Source organism: Anolis carolinensis, chromosome 3, assembly GCF_035594765.1.
Source record: "Anolis carolinensis isolate JA03-04 chromosome 3, rAnoCar3.1.pri, whole genome shotgun sequence".
Lineage (NCBI taxonomy): Eukaryota > Metazoa > Chordata > Lepidosauria > Squamata > Dactyloidae > Anolis > Anolis carolinensis.
In genome coordinates this window covers 191,329,475-191,349,903 of record NC_085843.1, presented here as the reverse complement: position 1 = coordinate 191,349,903, position 20,429 = coordinate 191,329,475, and the positions used below count along the sequence as shown (strand labels likewise).

Here is a 20,429-nt window from a genome sequence, read left to right as displayed (position 1 = left end):
TCTCGCGAGCGAAGGGAACTCACGAGGAGAGGGAGAGGGAGGAGCAAGCGCCCTGCCTCTTCCTCTCTTTCTCTCCTGTCGCGCAAAGGGAGCTCACGAAGAGGGAGGAGGAAGCGTCCTGGAAATGGCCCCTTCCAAGGGGCGAGGTTTCACTGAGGGACGTCTCTCCGGATCTCCCTCAGCCAGGCCCTTGCTGGAGGAAATAGTTTCCTTCAGCAAAGGCCTGGCCGAGGAAAACTCGCAGCATGCTCCTCGTTTCTCAGAGGGACAGGAGCATGCCACAGGTTTTCCTCGGCCAGGCCATTGCTGGAGGAAAGAATTTTCTCCAGCAATGGCCTGGCCGAGGAAAACCTGTGGCATGCTCCTGTCCCAGCAAGGGCCTGGCCAAGGGAGATCCGGGGCGTGCTCCGCTTTTCTCGGAAGGACAGGCCCTGGCTCCAGCAAGGGCCTTTCCCTCCGAGAAACGAGGAGTGTGCCGCGGATCTCCCTCGGCCAGGCCCTTGCTGTGGGAGATCTGGAGAGACGTCCCTCGGCGAGCCGTCGCCCTATCCGAGCCGTCCGGTCATCCGAGATTGGGCCCACCCATTTATCTTGGATAACCAGTGCTCTACTGTACCTACTTCCTTTCAGAGCACTAAACAATATTGAAAATGAGAAAGATAAAGCAAATTCCTTTAATTCAAAAATTGTAAGCAATAACATCTTTGTATTTCACTTTGTGGCGCACATTACATTTACTTGGTCTATCTTTACACATTTGCTTCAGAAAAATCCACACATTTAATACTTTTGTCAGTTCTCGAAAACTTGTGCACATCTTTCATTCTTTGGTATTTTACTCAGGGTGACTTACAATATGATCTGAATACCAATTGTACAATTCTGAAACCTAGTTGGAGACGAATTTAATCCAGGATTTATTGAAGGGCTTTCCCACTTGTTTTTCTACTTGACAAGACGCCGCTTCACCCTCCATTCCTCTGACAGAATTTGTTCTAGTTTAACAAATGACTGAAGGGAAACTTCATCGTGAAAAATAGAGCCCAAACAATCCAAATGAGAAAAAAACAATGAAAAATACCCTATTGCTTTCTGTGACAAAGTGAGTATCACAATTGAAAGAATATAACCATTTGCTAGAAATATTAATAAGTATTGTAGTATGTTTTAATATTAGCCATAATATCATAATTATAAAAATATGTAAAATAGAGAAGATAATCTACTGTTATAAATCAATTCTTGTTAATCTAAGACTATGCAAACTTTTAAACTGCACTGTTCTTACAAAGAAGAAGTCAAATTTAGTTACAGTGTCATCTCATCTATTCTGGGCTTCCTTTTGCCAGACAGCAAGTTTATATCAAAAAATAATATGGATACACCTCCCAAATGATATAGTTAAGAAAAATGTTAGTGATCCATAAAAAATCTCAAATGTACAAGAGAAGCAAATAAAACCTATCATGATATCACTTTGAGCCATTTTAATAAAAGAACACTGTGCAGGAAAAATAAATCAGAAATAGCAGCAGAGCAGTAGCAGTCCCAGTGTTTTAAAATGTATCTCTTAAACTATCACATATTTCATGAGAAAGAGTGAGGTGTGCTTGGCAATGCTGAAACTTTCTCTGAATCTGATCCTCAGAACAATCCTCTTCGGTTCCCATAAATGTTTTTTGCTTTCTGCAAATCCAATGCTCAAAAACTGTATTGTATGTAGACTCATGCCCCACCAAATCTAAACTAATTTATTTGGTCTATCCTTCTCTGTTTCTCATCCAGAGACACAGAGTCCAAAATGTTTAAGTACTAAACCACTTTGTTGCAGCCCTACACTTTCAAGAGGAAAAATAATGTCACAGAAGCATCAAAACACAAAACAAAAACGCACTCTCAGAGGCTCAGAAAGGTTTTATAAAATATCAGTTTGGGGCTTACTAATTTTAACAAATTGGCTCAAATTGGTCATTTCAGCAAATACAAACAGATGTCAACTTTATTAAAGAAGTTTGAATGTCAATCACATTTTTAAACAAATCAGTTAAAATGGCGTTTTTATTAAATCTAATGGTTATAATTGATGGTTAACAACAATATGTCTTAAGAAAATAAGCATAAAACATAGAGCCCTGAAAAAAGATATAGATCTGATAAATCTACTGAATAAAACATCTCAGAAATTCATTTGCATGCCACACACTTTTCAGTCATTTATGCTTGGCAATGATTCCACAAATGATTCAAGTCTGGGGAAAACATATGTGGACTCTGAAGAGCAGGCTTGATTTTCTTTTTCAACCACCATGGCTTGTTTTTTCTTAATTGACAAAGAGAGGCAACAGACAATCTGAAGGTTGTAGACCGAAACGACTTCTGCCATATGTGACTAGCAAATTGGAGCTGCCTCCTGAAAAGATTGTTGGCAAGCCAGAAGACAAGAAATGCTGCTACAAAAAAAGAAAGAAAGAAAATAGAGTGAGGAAGTTATGACAAACGTGATTAATCTTGCAGTTTGCATCAGATACTGGGAAAATTAGACCTCTCCTGTGTTGCTATCCCTACAATGCCTCGTTGCTTTTAGCCCCATCTGACACTTCTTCCTTATTAGTCAGGTGGAGTTCAACATGAGAAAAAACAACATAGGAAAAAAAAACCCATCAATTTAATTCCCACTATAACTTTCTCTGCCCAAGCCAGGGCTGATGGAAAAAGGAGAGACAGTACACATACCTATGTAAGAGAAAAGGAGAAATACCTATATAAGGCTTTTTCTGTGTATCCTAAATTTCTTATTTAATTCCTTAATTGAAATTGTAAAATATATTAACATATTATTGTGGTATTTTTATAATTCTGCCAGGAAGTTTCAAAGAATCCAAAAAATTGGTTTCCATGCACTTTTTGTGTCTTTCCATACATATATATATATAATGACATTGCTGTTTGTCATTTAAAATAATGAATGTGATAGTTAATCTTGTCAAATTAAGGGAACGTAATATTCATTAATATAAAAATGTAATAAAGTATGAGTGAGGACATGTAACAATAACGGTGGAAGCACTTATCTGTTAATAATGAACTTCAAAAACTAAAAAGTAACATGTTTTATTGATTATGTTAGTTTTATTGATTATGTGATATCAATTAGTGATACAACATCTAAACAAAAATGCTTTCACCCAGATTTATATGCTACAAAAGTTCATAAGTTATTAATTTATAAATGATCTCAAGCTTGGTGTTGGTCCCCTTTAATGTGTTGACCCACTATACATATATAATATAGTGGGTAAACATATACATATACATTATAGTAGGTCAACACTAGAAAAAAATTCATATTATTTATGGTGGGAATGTCCCCATCTGAAGAATTTTTGGAACAAGATATTAAAGGAAATTGGTAATATTATAGGATTAAACATTGCCCCGGATGCTAGGTTAGCATTACTAACAGATGCCACAGCGTTGAATTAAGAAATAGAAAAGAATTTGTGATTATTTTATTTACATTGAATTGAATTTTGCCAGATTGTGAGCCACCCTGAGTCCCTTCGGGTGAGAAGGGCGGAATAGAAATGATGGAAATAAATAAATAAATACAGTGGCAAGGCTTATAACTGTAAGGAATTGGAAGATAGTAACCAATCTCATGCTGGAAGCATGATATGGGGAGGCATGGAACGTAGTTTTAAATAACAAATTATCAATGGCAATGAGGGTGTTTAGCAGGGAAATTAAAAGATCAGAATTTGATTCATACTGGTTGGTTTTCATTAAATGCATTCTAAAGAGTGGCAAGGGAAAACAATACAACTTTGTTGTACAGGAATTTTGGATATGACATTTATTTGTTTACTCATATATTTATGGTGATGGAAATGATATTTGTTCAGGCCTAAGTGGTGGGTTTAAGTTTCTGTAAAATGCACATTATTTTGTATACTGTTTATACTGAATGCTGTTTATGTAAGTGTAAAAAATGAATAATAAAGAAAGCAACTCATATTCAATAAACACAATATATTTAACCCTTTTTGCATGTGCATGAGAAGATGGACACTAAAAGACTTGCAAAGAAAAATTTGTGGTGGTCACTTAAATATTGTATACTACATTTTTGCTTGTTGAAATTTCCGCTATATCTCACAGTTTATGACACCACACAGAAATGTAACTCCACTCATATCAAAGCAATTTTTTTTTACTCCCCTTAGAAATGTCCCCAGAAATCTCCTTTGGTTTATATTCCTTGCCTGAATTTTTAAAACAAACAAAACATGCCCATAATGTTTTTTCTCACCCCAGTGCAGGAATCAATTTACAGATTTCACTTTATTCTCTTTCTGAAGCTACATGTCAACTATATTTGAAAGACACATCACGTGATTATCACAGCAGTACGCTGACGGTTACATGCCTAGGGAATCTGTACATTTGTTTTAGAGACCTCCATGCTTTATCCATTATGTATGTAGCATCATTTCTCCTCAATAAGACATCATCGAAATAGCTGTAATTGTGTGGGTAGTTAATGCTGGCTTCCTTGCAGACATCTTTGTACCATGGATGGAAAGGAAGCCAGAGACTCTCAGATGAAATTGTGCCTCCACTCCATGACTTACTGCTTACAGTGGAGCGTCAAGCGGGCATCCATCCAGCACCTGTGATTGATGAAGCAATGTTCACCTCATCCAGAGGGCAGGCATTACTACTTTTTCTCCCCAGGTACACAAAGGCAGTTGGACATATTATGGGTGCATCCCTGGGGATAATCAGTGGCTGAGCAGAGGAAACTGCATTTGGGAGCTTCTCTCCACACTTGAGAAAGGAGAAGCTAACACTAGCTATATAGCTGCACCAGTGAGGACCATATGTATTCTGTCCTATACATATTACAGCACTAGAAGGCCACAAGAGCAACATCACTTGTACTTGCTCAAGGATTGCCAACTGCAAAGATGCAATGGCCAACCTTCTGGGGCCATACAGACTACCAAAAATTACCGAAAACAAACAAAATCCTGAAAGTATCCAAAAGTTTGCTTCTGATAAACAAGGTTTTTTTTAAAAAAAATTCAACACTGTAGGAGGGAGTTCTAGGAAAAGCAGTATGCTCCTTTTTTACATTAGGGAATGCATACAGCTGCAGGGTCATGTTTTCTCCACTCCTGTGCCAACCACAGGCTCAAGCAAAAAAAGGACCGATTATCAGTCATTAAGTTAAAATGACAATCCAAATTAGTTGCTCCTTTGTTATGGAGGATGGGGATATTAAAGACAGATAAGTACAATTTGGAAAAGATTCTTCCTGAATTCAGTGCTGTTTTTCGGAAGTACCCCATTCTTTTTTCCAGAAACTTCCCTATATCATTAGGGGCGAGTGCCATTTTTCAGGCTGGCAGCCTAAACTTCCAGTTGCAATACGGCCATTGGTGGCAATGTGGCAACTTCCCAGGCTACCCTTTCCATCACTGAAGTGAACAAACAACTAAAAAGGGATTTTTAAATTATTTTTTGATTAAAAATAATTGTTTTAGGGGTGAGGAAGGTTGCTACACTGATGCAGGAGTACACACAAGCCAAAGGGTACACATGCACACACACACAGGCCAGGTGAATTGGGGCAGGGATACATACAAGCCAGAAGGTAGTGCAGAGAAGGGAAATAAAGAGTCAGTCAAAGAGGTGAACAAGAGGAAGTATTTGGGGGAGGGGGGGAGGAGGTGCATGACTTGCAAGCAAGAAGATAAGAAACAGCTGGGGAGGGATGGAAAAGAGATTGAAATTCTCTCCGTGGGGACTCAAGGGAGTCAGACTTAGGCAATTCTCTCAGTTCCCGAAACCACCATACCAAAAATGGTAAGAAACACTTAAACACAAAAAAGACCTTTAAAAACTCTCACAGCATGCCCACCCTTCACTTCCCTGGTGAAATAGAGGGGAAAAGAAGGACCAAACGATATTGAATCACTAAGTAAATTTAATAAAATTGCCAAAGGAAAATAACTGATTGGAGCTGGCCCTGGTAGACCAGCTTGGCTAAAAGACACGTGAGCAGTTTTCTTCTTTTGATTGGCTCAGGCAGCAGGGCTCCCAGGGAAACCACAAGCACACATGTGGCTGCCACTTCACGTGTAGCCAAAAGAAACCAAAAATAGTCTTTATTGGCCACTGAGTGTTTTGCTATGGCCAAAGAAAATAAAGCCACACCACCCATGCCATTTTGGATGATTTGACACCCAAAAATGCTGAGTCATCTGAAGACCATCTTGAAAAACTGCACTGCACACCCCTACAGATAACTACAGTGTTCCCTCACTACTTCGCAGTTCACTTTTTGCGCCCTCACTTTCGTGGTTTTTAATAAACACTAAAATAATACGTTGTCGAAGGCTTTCATGGCCGGGATCACAGGGTTGTTATATGTTTTCCAGGCTGTATGGCCATGTTCCAGAAGTATTCTCTCCTGACGTTTTGCCCACATCTATGGCAGGCATCCTCAGAGGTTGTGAGGTATGGAGAAACTAAGCAAGGAAGGTTTATATATCTGTGGAAAGTCCAGGGTGAGAGAAGAACTCTTGTCAGTTGGAGGCCAGTGTGAATGTTGTAGTTAATAACCTTAATTAGCATTGAATAGCTTCATCTCCTGGCTTCTTCCTGCCTGGGCTCATCCTTTGTTCAGAGTCATTACCTGCCCCTGATTGATTCATGTCTGGAACTCCTCTGTTTTTAGAGTGTTTCTTATTTACTGTTCTGATTTTTGAGTTTTTAAATATAAATCATAAAATAATATTATAAATCCCTCTTTCTACTTCCTTCCTAAGGAGAAGCCTAAGGAAGGAAGGAAGGAAGGAAGGAAGGAAGGAAGGAAGGAAGGAAGGAAGGAAGGAAGGAAGGAAGGGAGGGAGGGAGGGAGGGAATGCTGAAGGGAGGGAAAAGGAGGCTGAAGCAGCTTTGTTTTCGCCTCACAAGGCATGCGCATGCTTGAGAAGCGAGGAGGGGACAGAGACGCTACTTGCCAGTGTGATTGGAAACAACACAAATATTACGTCCCTACTTTGCGGATTTTCACTTTTTGCGGGTGGTCCTGGAACATAACCCCTGCGATAAGTGAGGGAACACTGTAGTTTTGCCCCTTACTGCACTGCTACAAGTTGTCTATGATAAGAACATTCTTTACAAACAATGTGCCTATGTGTATGTTTCATTTAGCAAAATTAGGTAAACAATATAGTCCTTCAAAAAATGTATTTCAGCAAAAAGATACGCAATAACACACATTTTACGCAACTATGCTGTTTAATGAAATAATGCAACACCTGCAGGGCACTAAAATGTTTCCCCATACATTGCACTGCTAACCTGCAAGTTCCCCTGGGAACAGTGCAATCTGAGGATACATAACTCATTTCCCAGTTCATGTCCCTGTGTAGCACTCAGTTCAAGGGTTTATAGTTAAATCAGAAGCCCTGTGGTGCTTGAGATTACACGCATTTATCTGCATATTTTAAAGCAAAGCTTTGCTTAATAAGCAAAGCATGAATATGTCATGAAACAGCATGGTATGAGCCAAACTGTATGTGTCACTGAGTTCTGGGAGTAATTAGAACAATTCCAGCACTGTGTTTTATTTGTGTACTACAGAAGCAACAGGTGATCCATGCAAGAAAATAAAAAGATAAATGATACTTAATAATTTATATACATTGAACCCACAGTGTTTAGGGAAACTGGCATGTCTGCCTAATTAATCAGTGCAAAGCTAAAATCTGGTATAAGTTCAAATTCTTTCAGCCTCCACAAACGCACACTTCCACCAATTTTTTTGCACATACATGCTTTACTATCTAGAAATGTTACTATGACAACCAAGGATAGCAAACTGGAATTAGATAAGCTGAAATACATGGTAATCCATTGACCAAAAAAGAAATACATGGCAATCCACTAAAAAACTCAGGCCAGGGTTTCAGATTTAAATCCTATAAGAATCTACTGGGGATTGTTTTCTGTTTTGTTTCCCTTGCTTTAGACATCAGGTAGAAAATTAGAAAAGCCATTTAAAAAGACAGAGAAGGGAAACAAATGTTTTTTCTTCATATCACTGATGCACATGAGCCTTCACCAATGCACTTGTAAGTCAGATGACACTTAACACTTACCCACTGTATTGCAATAAGTTATCTTTCTTATGGTAATGAACAGGTCCCTTTTATTTGCTAATGTAATATACTTAAACTCTCCTGCTGTCATATCGAAATTGTAAGTATTTTAACAATTTAAGCTTATGTGGCACTGTTAATTTCAGTAACTGGAAGGTGGATTTTATTAGGTTTCATTAGGTTTGCACAATTGGGCAATAAGCTTATGAAACCAGTCACTGGGAGAAGGTGGAAATGTTCTCCTTTGGATATTAAGAAGTAACACAAAGAAGTGGAACTACACAGCATTTCTGTTACATGTTTTTAGTATTTATTTAATGTTACACCTTTCTCCTGACATGGGGACCATGGTGGACTACAACAACAAAAATTAAGACCTGGTGATAATAAATCAATTGAACAAGATGTCATATTAAGTCATTAATTTTAATAAGCATTAAATAATTTTTAAAAGACAAAATAAAGCATGTAAGGGAGAATTACAAAAGCAGCTTAAACCTATGAAAGTTTTTAAATGAAGATAGGTCCAGATACATTTAAAACATGCTGGCAGCTGTTGTATCACTGATTTACTTAGAAATGTTCCAGCATACTCTCTCTGTAACTTTGTAGCTTTGTAATTTCCCTGTTCTACATAGAAACGGTCTTCTCAAGCAGAGATAACTTTCTCTTGCATTTACATTCAAGATTACTTACAGGCTCAGAAAGACAGTCGTCCATACATCAATGCTGTGGTTGTTCAGGATAGATGTTCATAGTTCTATATATTTCTTTCAGGAGAAGCAACGCAGTGTCTTCTGATTCCCTGGAGATAAAAACATGGAAGGTTTCACTAAGGAATTGCTTATTTCTGGTATTTAACATTCAAGAATTTAAGTTCTGGGAAGGCCAAGAGTTTGAACATTGTTTCCATCCTAAATATCTTGGTGTCACCTTAGATCGAACACTAACATATAGGAAACCCTGCATGAACACCAAGCACAAAGTAGCTGCACGCAATAACATCCTGCACAAACTTACTGGCAGTGCATGGGGTGCAGACCCAAAATGAATAAGAACATCAGCTGACCTTGTCTTACTCAACTGCTGAGTATGCCTGCCCTGTTTGGCACAAGTCTGCCCATGTGAAGCAGGTGAACATAGCATTGAACAAAACATGCAGAATAATCACAGGATGTCTCAAACCTACAGCTGTTATAAAACTCTACAAGCTAGATGGCACTGCCCTCCCTAATGTGCAATGGGAAGTTGCTGCTAATTGTGAGAGAAATAAGGTTGAACACTATGAAAGCCATCCACTGCATGGCTACCTGCCTCCTCCCAGTAGACTCAGATCAAGGAAAAGCTTCATGAGAACCACCACTCTTCTTTACGTTCCCCCAGCAACAGCAAGACTATCTCTCTGGGCAGCTAAACCAGGACATTCTAATTGGATACCTCCCCCCCCCCCCGCATGAGGGTCTGCCTCCAGGGGCAAACCAAGAATGGGCAACTTGGAAGTCCCTGGACAGACTCAGAAGTGGAGTATGCAGAACAAAAGACAACCTGGCAAAATGGCACTACCTAAAAGAATCCTCCACTTTGTGCAACTGTGGAGCAGAACAGACAACTCCCCATCTGTATGCTTGTCCACAATGTCCTGCCTCATGTACAGAGGATGAATTGTTTAGGCTACAGATAATGTGGTCGCTCTTGCCTGGTTTTGCTCAAAAGATATTTAGCTGCTTGTGCTCCTATTTTTATCAGTTTTATATTAATTTATGCAATGCTTTTGATACAAAATAAATAAATCTGTATGACTACTTTTCAATACTTTCCCCTTTGAATGCTTAAAAGGCCTTTATTACTGCCAAAAGCTCCAAAGCACCAACGTAGACTGCAGATTGTCAAGGCAATGAAAGCCTTTGCACTTTGCTAGTCTTTTTGCAGTGACTGCCTCACCTCTCACCACCAGACATGGAAGCATGCAGTCACCAAACATGATCTGGGAGAAAAAAGACATGTCTGAAATGAGGTTAGATCAGACATGGGCAAACTTCGGCCCTCCAAGTGTTTTGGACTTCAACTCCCACAATTCCTAACAGCCGGTAGGTTTCATGATCCAGAAGTTTGCCCATGCCTGGGTGAGATAGTCTGGTCCACTGAAACAGAGATGGCAGCACATCAACAGAGATAGTTAACTTCAAGCACCAAGGACCTTGAAGATGGTCTGGAAGAAGTGAAAGAATATTCTCAATCAAATTGAGATCTCTCATGTCTCTGTAACAGAGTCCCTTATATAGTATAGCAAAAATAAGATTTGCAGGTTTAGATTTTTTTTTTAAAAAAAGAACTAAATCAAGAAAAGATAAAGTTGAAAAGAGTAAAAGAAAGCTGAGTAGTAGTCATCAACAAAAGCAGGGGAACAAGAATTACTCTGCTTGCAAACAGAGTTTAGGAGGTTATGTGGAAGGGACATGACTCCTGACAAGTTATTCAGCTCTAGAAATTTCTGAGTAATGTTTTTGTGCCAGAACAAAACCCATCTGTGTGAGGAAGAGACCATGAAGAAGAAACAACAGTTTTTAGCCAAAAAAGTTGACATCAGGTATGGACATTCAGCATTCCAGTTTCCTTGAAATTTCCTTTATAATTTTCTACAAACTTTTAGTTATGGTGTATCCTATTTCCTTCTCAAGAGTTTCTGCAGTTCATTCTTTAAGCCACTTTCCATTTTAGGACTCCACATCTTTTAAAATGTTTCTCTTCTGCAATCCCATCAGGTCTATCTTTCTCATTCTTAACTTGATTTCACAGTTTCTCCTAAAACTCCTGTAGGTTTTAATCACAGTCAATTCCACCTTTTCTGGTATGCTACCAGAACTGGAAATGTAGGCAGACAACTTCATTTCCTGTGTAATTTGGATGTTACATTGTATTCTGTAACAGTGGTTCTCAGCCTGTGGGTCCCCAGATGTTTTGGCCTTCAATTCCCAGAAATCCTAACAGCTGGTAAACTGGCTGAGATTTCTGAGAGTTGTAGGCAAAAACACCTGGGGACCCACAGGTTGAGAACCACTGTTCTATATCATCAAACCAGCATTATCAATATGTATCTAATACTTCATTATCACAATTACACAAAAAACCAACCTTGAAAAACAGAACAGAAAAGTTACAAGGTGAATCTTCATATGTATTTGGCCTTATACTTCCAAGAGCACAAGAATCCTGTATATATTGTTTCTCAGTAGAAAAATGTGTTATTTTTCTACTACATAAGGGATAAGAGGTGGATATCTTTTAACAGTCAGTCACACATATATGAAAGTTCTTTCAAGAAGCATACTGATCTCATAACATTTTCTTTTTCCTCACTTTTCCCAATAAATATGTTTTTAAAATTTAAAATCACTTTATCTCTTAAAGCACAAACCATTCATGAATGAAACTCTCACCAGTTGAAAGGACAGGACATTGAGTTTAAAAGGATTACCACTAGGTGTCTTTCCCAGCACACAAACAGCCCCTGAACCTCAGTCATTTGCAAGAAGACAATGTCATATACAGTAGAGTCTCACTTATCCAACATTTGCTTATCCAACGTTCTGGATTATCCAATGCATTTTTGTAGTCAATGTTTTCAATACATCGTGATATTTTGGTGCTAAATTCGTAAATACAGTAATTACTACATAGCATTACTGCATATTGAACTACTTTTTCTGTCAAATTTGTTGTATAACATGATGTTTTGGTGCTTAATTTGTAAAATCATAACCTAATTTGATGTTTGATAGGCTTCTCCTTAATCTCTCCTTATTATCCAACATATTCGCTTATCCAACGTTCTGCCGGCCCGTTTATGTTGGATAAGTGAGACTCTACTGTATTGTCAAAATGGAGTTTATTACATTAATTAAAACAGATCCACATATACTGAATCTTCTCCAACAATATCAGCAGAGTAGCTAGTAAAACTTGATAACCCACTAAACCGTTTGCAACTTTTTGTGTCATTGTAACATCCTACCATAGTGAAATATACTGCTTTGAAATTGAAAATTCCTGTATTTTGGAAGAAAGCTCAAGTATGCCACCTCTTGGTGAAAAATATATAGCTATCTTGCTGCAGAGATCAAGGAAATAGGAAAAATTAAGAGAGAACAAGCTGGATAATTTTTATTGTGCCAACGAGACAATACATAATATAAAAACCTAACTTTGTATTTAAAGCAGTTTTGGTAGTCTGCTTCTAGTCTTTTTATTGATTAACCATAAGCATCTATTTTGAGGCTTCTTAGGAAAATACTCAATTCAATCCACCCACATACAACTTACAAATAGGCATATCCCATGCAACAACCTAAATGCATTTCTCCAAGAGAAAGGTTTTCACAGGACAGCACCATCTCAAGATATACATCAGGCACAGCTCTCATGCCCAAAATAATATAATTCTGAAAATTATTAGCACAATCACAAACTAAACTTCAGGTGCTTATGTTCTTTTTTAAATTACACTTCTACCAGCAGCCTAACTTTATGGATTGCAAGAAGCTGATTTGGCTAGTCTGCAGAACCTAGCACCTTCAGTTTTGTACTTGGCACCTGTGTATCAAGAGAGGGCCCCTTAAACTGATGCAAGCATCAATAATTGCATCACTATAGCACTGAACTGTCATGCACAGGATATATGAATTTTCTGCTATTTGCAACAAAAAACCCAAATCAGACAAAGAAGTGACAGATTATCTTCCCAAGGTAAGAGAGAAAGATACAATCCCATTTTTAATGGGAAAAACTCAAATTTTTATACTTAATCTATTTCATTACATAGCCCCACCAAAAAAAAAAATCGTGGGTGTCTTGGTTTTCAGGACTGTTCCTGGAGTTATTTGGGACACTGATTCAGAAAATTACATTGGATGGACCACATGAACTCCATTTTCTTAGGAATGGTTATCATGGTTTTCTCTGGGTGATGATAACTGGTATATGGCATATGTTCTGTATCTGAAGACTGAAAGTGACAGGGAGAAAGTGGGGTCATTTTAGGAATCAGCCGATCAAATATACCCAGAAACAGGTTTAACATTTGAGGCACCAATAGGTGTGTTGGTCTGTGTTTATCAAACAAGACTTGAGAAGAGGTAGATAAGAAAATCCTCAACATCTGTATTATAGAGATATTCAATGGCTAATATCCTATTGGTGAACTATGTTTTTTGCCTCAGCCACATAGGCAGAGGGAGGGATGGAAAAGTCTTTGCACTCATTTTCTGAAAAAGAGGGGTGGCTGGCTCCAGCAGCCGATTTTTGAAATGTTGGGATTCATGGGAGTGGAACTCCTCACCTCTCCTGACAAGCGTGACACATAAAACTGAATCAATTGGGCTTCCAAGAACTTCTACCACCCAGGCTGGAATTGAAAAAACAAGCTGCTGGAAACCAGCAGTTTGCTTTTCTAAACAGCAAACATGAAGATCTGCCTCTTTGCCTTCACAGCTGTACCTGTGGCCTTTTATTTACAGGTGGTGTAGTTATGTTGACACAAATGCACAACAGGATCTTCACCTATATTTGCCATTAGCACCTTGCTTCTTAATGTAGAAGTACATCTGATTTTATTTTACAAATGTAAGGCCAGCAAAAGATCTCTCTCTCTCTCTCTCTCTCTCTCTCTCTCTCTCTCTCTCTCTCTCTCTCTCTCTCTCTCTACATACATATATATATATATATATATACACACACACACACACACACACACACATACACACACACACACTAGTGAGGGCACAAAAGTTTGTAAATAAAAATAAAGAATCAAAATACTTACCAATAGCACAAGTGACTCTGTAGAGCGAACAGGTATTCATTAAAACTTTCTATAGGCTTTTCTTGCAGAACATAATCAATACGACGGCCACCATTTAACAAACCGATTTTTATACTCAAGTCTTCATCTTTTGAAAAATCTGGACTCTCAACAATCTTTTCTGCTACAATTGAAAGACAATGAGCATGAGTTTAATCAGGTCTTGGTCCTGCCTTTATACTGTATAGTGGTCTGAACTATTACAGATCTATATATCTCTTCTCTTGAAAGCACATAATAGTGAATCTGAAGTACTAGGAGCCACGGTTCAGTTCTAAATATAAAGTGAATGCAACACGTTCATGCTTTAATACAAATTATTAAAGAGAATAATAGTCATGTGCCAACCAACCTTCTGTCTCGTGCTTTTCTTCTTCTTCTTTAATCTGATTAGCCACCTTCTCCAATTCTGCTTGGAGCTGAATAGAGGAGGTATGAGCACGTGCAAAATCATTAAGGGTCTGCCAAGCACTTTTCAAAGAGCTGATAAACCCCTGTTTCAGGTCTGATCCCATACGAGAAAGAGACTCTTTCAATTCTATAAAAAATAATAATAACCCACAAACATTGTAAGGGCATAGTATTAGTTAAGAAACACCTGCTTGCTAAACTGTGAATTTTACAACATTTTGGAAGGAAACACAGAAAACCCTATGAAATTCATGGGATTGCCGTAAGTTGATAGGCATCTTGAAGACACACATACACAGAGCAAATTTCTATGTAAAAATAAGCAATCCTGCCACCTTCAGGAAAAACCCCCAGATTGCAGCACTTTTCCTTAAGTTCCAAAATTGATGTGAGACTGTTGATTCAGGAGATACTGTATATACTCGAGTATAAGCCTAGTTTTTCAGCCCTTTTTTAGGGCTGAAAAAGCTCCCCTCGGCTTATACTTGAGTGAGGGTCCTGACCGGCTTCTATTCAGGTCGGGTTATACTTGGGTATTTAGGTATTCAGAGTTGGACAGTCTTATCTTATTAAAGTCTTATTCTTATTTTAAATTAGTTTTATATAAATATTCAAAAACATTTAACCTACTGATGCCTCAAATAATGCAATTTTATTAATATCTATCTTTATTTTTGAATTTGACCTGTAGCTGCTGCATTTCCCACTCTCGTCTTATACTCGAGTCAATAAGTTTTCCCAGTTTTTGTGGTAAAATTAGGTGTCTCGGCTTATATTCGGGTCGGCTTATACTCGAGTATATATGGTAAGTTTTAAATACTTTCTTACGCATGAATTCTATTCTGATTCTTAGAAACAGAAGTAGTTTCATAAACTTTATTCAGTACAACATAAAAAGCAAGATACAAAATTCAACTAGCACTATTGCGAGTAATATCTATTTATGAAATTAAAAAAGTTATGAAAAATATTGTATTAACAGATGAGATGTCATTCTGATTTACACCTCTACATATATTCAGCATAATAGCAGCTGTGGTGATCATAGGAATGATCCTTTTAGTAGTAAAAATGAAGAATATATCAATACTAACAATAATGTTTACACCAGTGACTCATCACCAATAGCAGGAATACTGAGGCCTTTCTAGTACTTTAGATACCACCTACTAATTTTTTGTGTCTTTCAGGGGGAAACCTTGTCCTAAACCAAACTTTTAGAAAGGTTTCCTTACAAGTAAAAAACTCAGATCAAAATATCCACATTGGAGTAGAAGACATTGTTTGATTCAGATCTCACCAAATCTCTTCAAAGAGCAGGCCACTGTGTCTTACAGAATCACGGGCACAATGTGCTGCAGTTTTAAAGCATACATGACTATCATGACTGCACATCTTTGGCAGGACTATTTGCCATGTTGACTTCATTTACTGTGTGGCGTGCCATATACTTCTGATGGCACTATGTGAATAAATGATGACAACAGCAAGTTTTAATTTTGACAGAACTGGATAATATTTGCAAGTCAGACAATGAATTCTGAACTCAATAGATTTCATATAAACAGGTACATAAATTTCTATGACATGTACTTGTACATTTTTGCTTTTTTAGGGCATATTTTTTATTTCTAGGCAGAACTGGACAAATTCTGCAAGTAGTCTGTGAATATAGGTCTATTTGGGGGTGGGGGTATTTTGATAAATTTGCATGAGCATGGCTCATAGGTAAATCTACAAAACCCAGACATTCCTCTAAGTAATTAGCCAATAAAATTTTGCAAGGATGCACAGAGATTACTAAGAAAATATAAGCTTCCCATGTTCCAGTGATTTCAGCTGCATGTCAGCACTACAGCAATTCCCTACTGAGGCTGCTGCTCCCCCATCACAATCATCCGTGTCAAGATCACTGAGAAGCTGGCAGAATAAAAGCCACATGCTAGCAATGCCTGTGGAGATCCTTGTTCTGGAGCCGTTTCCCTGCAGCCGATACAACATCTAATCATGTGGACTGAATGGAAAGTGAAATCATACAAACTACATAATAGTTATGTTCTGCTCCAAGCATGCAATCTTTTCTTAGCTTCCTCTATCACTGAGTATCTTCCATCTGTTCTTAAAACTCTAAAGGCTACTTCTACAGTTCTTCAGTATTAAGAAAAATATGTGTTTACCAAGGTGAAGTCTTTTTCTGCCTTTATGATGTGGAATGAGAACAGGTTTTATGTCCAAGTCAGGAATAATCATGGGTTCTAGCCTATAAGCCACAGGATCAAGCTGGAAAAAAAGGAGCGGAAACAGGAATTGCAATTCTTAATGCCTAACATGGACAATATCTAAAGAAATACAGTAGAGTCTCACTTATCCAAGCTAAACAGGCCGGCAGAACCTTGGATAAGCGAATGTCTTGGATAATAAGGAGGGACTAAGGAAAAGCTTATTAAACATCAAATTAGGTTATGATTTTACAAATTAAGCACCAGAACATCATGTTATACAACAAATTTGACAGAAAAAGTAGTTCAATACGCAATAATGTTATGTTGTAATTACTGTATTTACTAATTTAGCACCAAAATATCACGATGTATTGAAAACATTGACTACAAAAATGCATTGGATAATCCAAAACCTTGGATAAGCGAGTCTTGGATAAGTGAGACTCTACTGTACAATGTTAACATGACACACTCAAAGAAGCTTTGGAGAGGTTTTTTGTTTGTTTGTTTGTTTGTTTTTTGACAGTCAGACCTCCATGGATTCAAGCATCCAACATTAAAAATATTCCAAAAAGCAAACCTTGATCTTGCCATTTTATATATATAAATGAGTGATGGCATCATGGCGACCCACAAAACAACAAAACTACATGCCCCACAACCTCGAAATTTGACAACACAACCCATCATCCACGCCTCTAGGTTGATACAACAAAAAGAAAAGAAAAATAAAGTCCTAATTAGTGGGAGAGCAATAATGGTTTTTATCCAATTGCTGCCACTTAGAAGGCTAAGCTCCGCCCACTTGGTCTCCTAGCAACCCACTCAGCCCAGTGTTAATAAAAGAATAAAAAATAAAATAAATACAAATAATACAATAAAAATAATTAAAAACACTAAAAATTAATACAATAAAATACTATAACAAAATAACTAAAAATAATACAACAAAATAATAAAATATAATAAATAAAAAGATAAGTTACAATAAAATTAATTAAAAAAATACAAATAACGTCAAATAAAAATTCCACAACAACTTTTAACCAATACCACCACCACTTTGCCACAGCAACGCGTGGCTGGGCACAGCTAGTTTTATATAAAGAACACTGTTTTAGTATGCCTTTCTGAGCGTCGCTCAACAGTCAATCGCCCCGCCGGCCTCCGCGTGGGCACGGCTGGGGGTTCCCCCTCGCAGGTGCCCTGCCTTAACGGGCAGAGGGCATGCTGAACATCCATGGGAGGTCCTGGAACCAAACCCCCAGTGGATACCAAGGGCCCACTATATGTTATCAAAAGTCACACGGCAAACAAACTTGGTATTGAATGGACCATAAAATACTGTGTCATGGCCAGAGGTGGGGATGGTTAGGATATCATTCAAAATCAAGCTTTCTACTGGGCATAGTCAAGATTTTCTAATAGCTCAAATTATAACTTATTTGATTTGTCTATAGCTATGTAATCTACTGACTTCCAATAATTTCAATACTAAAAACATGATATTAAAGTTAAGAACTTACTCAATTGCACTATGGAATATAGTAACTCAAGTTCAAATATGGGAAAAGCAGTATGCAAACAGAGCATTGCACAAGTACAAACAAGCACTGCCCATTCAGGTTTAGAAAATTCCCTCTGAATTCAACGTGACATGAACTAAAAGACAGAATTCCCACAAGGTGTCACATGGAATATGGGAACAAGGTCTTTCTTTTAAATTGGTACATATTTCAGTTGGTACATATTTCAGTTTTACAAGTACAAATCTGAATTTAAATAGAAATACAAATAATATTGTGCGAATATTATCAAAATCCTAAATTCAGGGAAATCACCCCAACAATAATAATAGCAATAATAAAAACAATAATAAATAAAATAATAAAAAATAACAATACTAAAAACTGATAGAAATGATTTCAACAAACTGCAGTGATGATACTTTCCAGTGATTTGCATCACATAAAGCAAATTTCTCTTTTGCTGCACCCCTGGGAAAAATATCAGAAATCTGTTTTGATTTAACACATTGTTTTCCTAAGTTTTTAGAGAGATAACAATGAGAAATTAAATAAGGAATTAAGCTGTTGCCATTCCTCTTCGGGAGAGCTAAACCTTGTACTTTCCTTTCACTAACCGGGTGATAAATGTTGAAAAATCCTTTGCAGGTGGGAAATCTGTAATTTTCATCAATTCTTTCCACCCCTCTTACTGTGAGAAAGATACCAATTGGGGAACCAAGAGCAAAGAAAATTTCTGGCTCAAAGTCAAGTGTAGTGTATACCACAGAGACCTAGAATAAAGAAAAAAGCCAAAAGATTAGTAATATTATATATCAGCCATTCCATTTTAATTTGATTGATTTAATTTAAATTAAATTATTTAAATTTGAATATATTTATTTCAACATGTTGTGTCCCTGTGATCCCTCTCTATAGGGTCTTGACATTTTCACCAAAATGTCATAAATCATTCTTATATACAGTCAGTTTCTGGATTACAAAACAAGATTGGTTCTGTACATTTGTTAAGTTGAAACTGTATGTAAATCAGAACAGGTACATTTTTTAAGTATAACTCCAGCCAATTTTGTTTAGTTCTAGATAGCATAGGAAAGAGTTAACACCCCTGTGGGAGGTTTTTATGCCTATGCCCCTGTTCAGAAGATTTTACCTCATTTTCTGTCACTATAACACTTGGATTTTGAAAAAAAATTGGATTGCTGTGGAAACAAGGATTGGTGATAAAGCTTCAGTGGAGACACCTTTTCCCCATGATAACTCTTACAGGTGTGAATTTCCCTTCCCGAAGTAGATTTCCTCTCATTTCTTGTTGTCTCACCCCCAGTTGGAACTAGGAGTCATATGTAAGTCAGATGTTTGCAATTCAGGGACTGCCTGTACTGGCATTTTCCCAATACTGACACAAACTATTCTACTACCACCTACTCCTTCTTTTTCAGCTCTTCTTCTCCCCAGACTTCTCAGTTCTCCACAATTCCTGCTCCAACAGCCATCTTCCTTTTCTGAATCATGTCAACCTTCTTACCCCTAAAAGTGTCCACTCAGATTTGAGGGTCCCACCAATCCTTATTAGTCATGTTTCCTTAATGACCAATATCTGAAAAATAATTTAAATTGCCTGTACTTTTATAACTACTCAAACCAGAACCACCCTGACCACTACTTTCTGGCAATGAAAACCCTGTGACTGACACAACAAAAACACTCATCTGTATAAAATAAACCTCAGTTCAAAATACCCTTGTTTCTTGTTGCATTCAACTCTATTAGGGCCTTTTATTACCATGAATGTACATACATATCAAACATAAGGAGACAGAATAGATCAGAGCTATTCCTCCAGTGAAAAACTATAAGTTGCATGACAGCCACAAAACAAAAATATCTTCCCTAAAACAAATGTCAATGTGAAACAGAGCTTCATATAGGGCAGTGTTTACAATGGACTCTGCAGACAATGTTTCAGCTGTACTCCACAAAAAGGAAAATCAGCCTGTTTAGCAAATGCTGATTTGTTATAAGTAAATGTTGGTTTTACACCTATATTATATACCTAACTATATGCCCAGAGTCATATACAAATTTATTGGGGGAAGGGGGTCACGAGTGGAAAAAGTTTGAGAAGTCCTGCACTACTCACTGGGTCAATCCCATCTCTTATCATATATGTTACCCTTCCAGCACGACACTGGTGAACTGGTCAGGCTTATGTGCCAAAAAATAGAAGCAGTTACATCCG

General features: G+C 37.6%; 1 protein-coding gene across 3 annotated transcripts in view; it reads right to left on the bottom strand.

Annotated features, from left to right (window-relative positions):
- Positions 1 to 660: 660 nt before the first annotated feature.
- The window catches only part of sec23ip (SEC23 interacting protein), a 39,728-nt gene continuing 19,959 nt past the window's right edge, over positions 661 to 20,429 (bottom strand). The window contains exons 14-19 of one of the 3 annotated variants that reach the window (XM_008106790.3): positions 18,805 to 18,960; positions 16,617 to 16,719; positions 14,381 to 14,566; positions 13,990 to 14,149; positions 8,868 to 8,976; positions 661 to 2,450 (exon numbers count right to left, since the gene is read on the bottom strand). In XM_008106790.3, the coding sequence (XP_008104997.1) occupies positions 8,895 to 8,976; positions 13,990 to 14,149; positions 14,381 to 14,566; positions 16,617 to 16,719; positions 18,805 to 18,960 (687 nt within the window). In that variant the 3' untranslated portion in view covers positions 661 to 2,450; positions 8,868 to 8,894. Of the gene's footprint in view, positions 2,451 to 8,867; positions 8,977 to 13,989; positions 14,153 to 14,380; positions 14,567 to 16,616; positions 16,720 to 18,804; positions 18,961 to 20,429 lie in introns of all 3 variants that reach the window. The other 2 variants (XM_008106789.3, XM_008106788.3) reach the window with 2 other exon arrangements.